General features: G+C 33.1%; 1 protein-coding gene across 1 annotated transcript; it reads right to left on the bottom strand.

Moving 5' to 3' along the window:
* Positions 1–550: 550 nt before the first annotated feature.
* On the bottom strand, positions 551–3,941 carry LOC111877943 (upstream activation factor subunit UAF30). The gene is made up of 6 exons (XM_023874449.3): positions 3,358–3,941; positions 2,636–2,732; positions 2,377–2,551; positions 2,199–2,258; positions 1,938–2,107; positions 551–859 (listed from the first exon to the last, which is right to left on the bottom strand). The coding sequence occupies exons 1-6, from the start codon at positions 3,675–3,677 to the stop codon at positions 734–736; spliced, it is 948 nt and encodes a 315-aa protein (XP_023730217.1). The 5' UTR covers positions 3,678–3,941; the 3' UTR covers positions 551–733.
* Positions 3,942–6,304: the final 2,363 nt, after the last annotated feature.

Below are 6,304 nucleotides of genomic sequence, written 5' to 3'. Positions count from 1 at the left end.
CTACAACACGCACTGTCCCCTAAAAACTCATTCCCAATCATCAACCGTCCTTTTTACCCATATTACCCTTACTCACCCAACACATTTACCACAAAAAGGGTATTCCTGTAATTTGCACTCCGATCATGACCAAAGCTTAAAAGATGATTACGTACATAGCTTTACACTTGTTGGTACCAACAAAGATATTGGATTAAAAAAACAAACAAATTGTAAAAAATAAGTACATGATAAAAAAGAAAGATAATATCCAGAAACAGAAAGAAAATTATTGTGCAACAGGAAAAATGATTGAAGCATGGATTCTTCTTTTTACATGCTTACACAAATCATGAAGGACAGCCAGCAAAAGGGTAACTTTTTTTTTCTCAAGATCATGCATGTAGTAGTGACTTGTACGTCATGCATTAGACGTTGTACCTGGTCAAGATTTGACCATTCTTGAACTAGAAGTAGGGATTCCAAGAAAAAAAGGTTGCCAAAAGAGGAACAACTCAAGAAAAGCAGAAGACTGCTTTCGGTTCTTTAAACCACTAGGCGCAAGTGTGTGTTTGTTGGTGTATGAGAGAGATTTATGAATGATGTTAAACAAAAAGTGGGTTAACATTCTATGATACATCAAAACATATATATATATACACATGATTTTTGTGAACAAAAATAGTACAAAATCTTAACAAGAAGAAAGAAAGCATCCATCCATTGTTGATTTGAGGTGGCTATTGGCTAAGGCTTATTTTTGTTGTTTGATGAAATGAGGTGACAGAAGCTTTGTGACTGTGAAGCCAATGAAGGTGTCGAGTTTAAATAGTTCCTTTAACTTGTCATCACATAAAATCCTTCGTTTGTCGGATGGATCCTGTGGAAATAGCAATGTACTTTCATTTATTTGTTTATTATAAAGTTATTAACATCCAACTTTATTTTCTTCTTATTAGCTATTACAATTTACAACCTTCTACTTTTGGACTTTTTCTTATTAAGACATTGTACTTTAAAAATATAACTAATTATAGCAATGTGCATTCAATTTTTTTTTCTAGGGTTTAGGTTGAAAATATTCACCATGTACTCATCTAGATTTAGTTACTAAACTTTTTTTTGGACACGCATATGATCATTTTAACTTTCAAACTTGTACTCCTTACCCCTCTTTGGCCAATTTTGCTTTACAAATTTGCCCAAGTTTTAATTTTTGTTACAAATTTGGTCTCAACTTTTTCTTTGGGGGTAAATTTGTATAACTTCTTTACAACATTTCTACAAAAAAAAAAAAATGGCAACTTTGTAGAATTTTTTTTACAAATACATGTAAAAACATTTCTTGACATTTTTTTTAAAACTTGTTACAACTACATCTTCGTAAACATTTTTACAACTTCGAAAGATTTTTGTAAAAAATTTGTAAATAGTTTTTACAAATTTTGTAAAAGGAAGTTAGAAAAAATAATTCTATGTGGTTGGAAAAAAAATTGAAAACAACCTTTGTTTTTACAAATATTTTACATCTTTTTTTTACGGCATTGTAAAAAGCTCACAAAAAAGCGTAAAAATTTGTAAAAACGAAGTTGTAAAAAAATTCTTGTTACAAAAAAAATTGGCTAAAGAGAGGTAACTCGTGAAACATGTGATGAAGATAAATTTTGAAAGCTAAATGATCATGGTTAAAAGTTGTAAGGCAAATTTCAACCTAAAACCTTTTTCTTATTAGGATATTATACTTTGAAAAATCTATTCAATTATAATATCAGTGATAATTGCTTTTGTAGTTGGATGACATTGCTATAATGGATAGATTTTTCAACGTACAATTTTGTAATACAAAGAAAAGAAAGTAAAATGCTAGAATAAACAAATCAATGGAAGTACATTGCTATTTCTTGCATTTTACCCTTTCAAATAAACTCAGATAAAAAGAGTAAGTACTAAATTCACACCTGAAGATCATTCCTTTTGATATATTCCCAAATTCTCTTCACAACTTCAGAACGAGATAGTTCAATTTCACCTGTACCAAAGAATTGCACCAGTGCTTCTGACATTGGAAGTGGAATAACAAATCCAGAACTCTTTGTTTTTTGCTTCTTTTCCTTTTGCTCTGCTTCATCTAAAAAAGAACAAATATAAAAAAGTTAGTATTTTATCTATAAAAATAACCAGCTACAAGTATACAACATCTGTTAATCTGTTATTAATACCTTCTTTCACTCGTTTATTTTGTTTCTTCTTCGCTAAAGGCTTGACTGAAACTGGAGTTTCTGAATAAAAACATGTAACTAATTATCTGACAAAGTAGTATAAATCACATGACTTGATTCATCTTTATCTTTATATAATATAAACATAGGATAATAGTTAATACTTAATAGTTAATACCCTGTTCTTCTTCTATTGGCCATATATGTTTGCTAAGTGCTTTATTCATTTTAAACATATCAATGGATTTCACACGGAATAATTCGTGTAGCATTTCATCACATAAGATTTTTCGTTTGTTTGCTGGATTCTGTAAATCTTTCTCTTTAATGTAAGCCCATATCTTCTTCACAACCTGAAGCATCAAACAAAGAGAACCTCAGTTAAAATTGTTGATTTTACAGAAAAACTTGAAAGCATAATGTGAGTGATGATATACCTCAGTTCTAGCCATTTCAGACTCTCCAGTAAACTTTTGAAGTTGAGGAGAAAGTGCACATGGTTTGCTAAAACCGCCTCCCTTTTTCTTGTGCTTACTTGATAAGACAATTAAAGTAGATTATGATTTATTAAAAAGAAAGATGTGGAGATTAATCAATCAAGCTACTCTGAATAGAAAACAGTTGATCAAGATTGCACAAAAGGTAAGTAGTATGATAGCCTTTGATTAACAAGATATATCCTAATATGCTCAAATGACCTTTTTCGATGATTTGTTGATCCATATTATCTTTGGTGAAAGTCTGCCTATCATTAAGACTTAAGAGAGTTCATTTATGAATTATCTTGGAGACTTGGACAATTCCTTTTTGGTAATCTCTAACACTATTTCAAGATAATCGAATCACATTCATGCTTTCAAGAACAAGATTCAAAGCTAGTTGCTTCACTGGTTTCTCTTTGTTTGACAACTATAACTTCATCAGAACACCATCTGTCCCTCTTAATGAGAAAAATTCAAAACAACATTTACAATTAAACCTAGACACGAACCAGCATTCGACAAACAAGACCAATTATATGTTACTCACAAAAGCTTGGGAATATTGATCAACAATTTCACATTTTATATCAGGGAAACTAATCAGGTTCAATTTCAAATGAAATAAATGCAGCTACACCAACCCTATAAATTAAACAATAACACATAAAGACGCTTACCTGTCTATCTTCGTCGATTCGGCATCACTTTCTTCCTCTTGTTGGTCATCATCTCCTTCCTTGGAGGCACTTCCACCATTAACGCTCTCTTCCACCTTCGCATTCCCCGATTCCTCAGCGTCTCCCTCCGCGTTATCATTCGTATAGTGAGACTCAAGATACAAATCAATTTGTTGTCTAATGTAGGGTTTTCTGTCGGATAAATCAATACCCAAATCTTGTTCCATTTTGCGGCGGACGGTGGCGGGAGTGGCGGTATCGAGGTCGGATGTTCGTAGAACATGGTGCAAACGTTCCAGGAGTTCGGAATCCGTCAACATATTGGATTGGATTGGTTTGGAAAATGGAAATGGAACAGTGGGTGTTTGATTTTGGGCAAGGGTTTGGCATGCAGACGAAGCAAGGGATGATTAGAACGAGGGGTCTGAATGAAACTAGGTTAAGTGGGGATATTCTCTAACCCTGCAACTCTGCACACATTCAAGAAACCTTTATTGGTAACCAACAAAAATGCAATTTTTTTTCTTTCTTTTTGGATCATCTCGTGTTTTGATTTTTGTTTATGTTTTTGGATAATGTTGTGTTTTAAAATTTTGTATTTTATTTGCAACGTGTGTTTATAAGAACTATGTCTTATCCCGTTGCATATGCAACATATAAAAATAATACATTACGAAAATTCATATAATATAACAAATAGATAAGATGGTGATAGTCTGATAGATGTATAAGGGCGAGAGAAAAAAGTACCCCACATGCATATGGTCTAACTCATATTTAGCAGAATTTTTGAACTTAGTGCTTCTAAATACAAGATCAAATCTCTATGAATAAATATATTTTTTTTATCATTTGGTTTACATATTACATGACTTGTAATGTGTTATACAAGTAATACAACAAGATTTATCTAGGATGAGGTCCGTAGGCAATTGCTACAATTATGGATAGAAGCGTCACACATGTCCAAAGATTGTTGGTTGAAGAAAAAGTTTGTTGAAAGCTACAGGATAACTTCCAAAACAAGAGATGGAGGATGAATGGCATTTTGACGCACTCTATGTCATAAGAAAACAAGGTACCATTCATGGAAATGATGGGAAGTGTATTGATAATGAGAATGGCCAGATATTGATTTGAAATGCATGAGTGACGATCAGAAGAAACTACGAGGCTAAGGAGTAGAAAAGGGCTAAGGAAGTTGTGTGATACTTACAGCCAACAAAACATTATTGTCGATCGTTTAGATTGAAAACACAATGACCATGTATGCATCTTCATGGTGTTCCTTGGAGGATAAAGTATTTAGTAGACTCGAACAACATAAAAGAAATTCTGCAACAAAAGATAGGGAGAAAATTGCACGTATTTGATCGAGTGTTGATGCACCTGAAGATCCAAATGACACTAATGCTGGTGAGCAAGTAGTTACTCAATCAAGCAAAGTGGGTGAAACTATCAAGCAAAGTAGGTGAAACTGAATCACTTCCTCCATAACATAGGTAAACGGAAATAATCTTGAATCCAGATTCTAAGTATGCTAATGTAATCATATCATAATAGTGTAAAAGAGACGAAGATGTGTGAAGAAGCACCACAAAACTCAATTTGGAATAAAGCGATGGAAGAAAAAGTTACAACATTTGAGCATAGTCATACGTGGGAACCGGCAAAACCAAGATATATCAAACCCATTTATTGTTAATGATTCATACAAAATAAAGTGTCGTCCGGATGCATTAATCGAGAGACACAAGGATTGCCTAATGCTCGAGGGCTCTCACAATGATATATATTATACTATGATGAAATGTCTAGTCCAATATCATAGTTCATTATTGTATGGGTCGTGCTAGCCCTTGCGGAAAGTGAAGACTAGAAATTGTGGCAGAGGGATATGAAAACGCTTTTTTGAATGGAGAGTTGGATCGAGGGTCTACATAATTAAATCAACCAAAAGGTTTATGAGGATGTAGTTAGTCCTATTTATGTGAGCAATCTGAGAAAATATTTTTAATGGATTAAAGTAGACACCAAGATTTCGGTATGGTAAGATTGCTAAATTTCTTACTTGAAGCAGTGATTCAATGACGCAAAGTAACTCAAGTTTTTTCATCAAATAAAGAGAAAGAAAATTGGCAATTGTGTTGGTCTATATGGATGACTTGATCATTATTAGGGATGACATAATAGAAATTCATGAAATAAGAGAAAATATACCAACGTCGAAAAATATACTTTAGGAATTTGGCATATTGTAGTGCAATCCAGTCTCAACATTGATCGATCCAAATGTCAGGATCTATGCACACAAAGGTGAAGAGTTGGATGATAGAACGATGGAGCCAAATGACAGGATATGTGCACATGAATACTAGTTACGGGTCTAGGTTGGGTCGTGTAAGAAAAAAAAAAGATCTAAAGTTCCTACAATTGTACCTAAACGAGGTCTTATATCTTGATATATTTTCACAAATGTATCATTACTAAAACTTGAGTAAATTACATGAATGGTCTCTGTGAATTTGGGTAATTTGCATGATTGGTCTCTAACATTTTTTAACTTGGACGGTTCCTATGGTTTGCTTTTGTTACGTCGTTGGTCCCTAACATATATAAAATGACTAGTTTACCCTTACATTTTATTTTTAAGATTTTTGAAAATCTTTATCATTCATTTATATTTTTATTATTATACAATTACTAAGGACGTACAACCATCCAATGCACATGTATAACCATATTACCGCACCACCTGGTCCCTTATGTATTTTCCAACCAAATAGCCTCCTCACCTCATTTGGTTTCTCTAGTGAGCTCAAAGAGTAGTTGAATGGGCCTACCCTCACCATTCACCAATTACGGATTACACCACCTCTTCAATCCATAAATCTATTTCTCCTTCACCTTTCTAATTTTACTAGTGCAAAGAATAGTTCTTATCTAC

This window comes from Lactuca sativa, chromosome 5 (assembly GCF_002870075.4).
Source record: "Lactuca sativa cultivar Salinas chromosome 5, Lsat_Salinas_v11, whole genome shotgun sequence".
Lineage (NCBI taxonomy): Eukaryota > Viridiplantae > Streptophyta > Magnoliopsida > Asterales > Asteraceae > Lactuca > Lactuca sativa.
Note: the sequence above shows the minus strand (reverse complement) of the source record. Positions and strands in the feature narration are given on the sequence as shown.

Coding starts and splice junctions, on each gene's coding strand:
- LOC111877943 (XM_023874449.3), bottom strand. CDS start 3,677: ATGTTGACGGATTCCGAACTCCTGGAACGTTTGCACCATGTTCTACGA. Junction 2,259..2,376: donor GCCAATAGAAGAAGAACAGG/GTATTAACTATT, acceptor GTTTTTATTCAG/AAACTCCAGTTTCAGTCAAG. Junction 2,108..2,198: donor AAATAAACGAGTGAAAGAAG/GTATTAATAACA, acceptor GTTCTTTTTTAG/ATGAAGCAGAGCAAAAGGAA.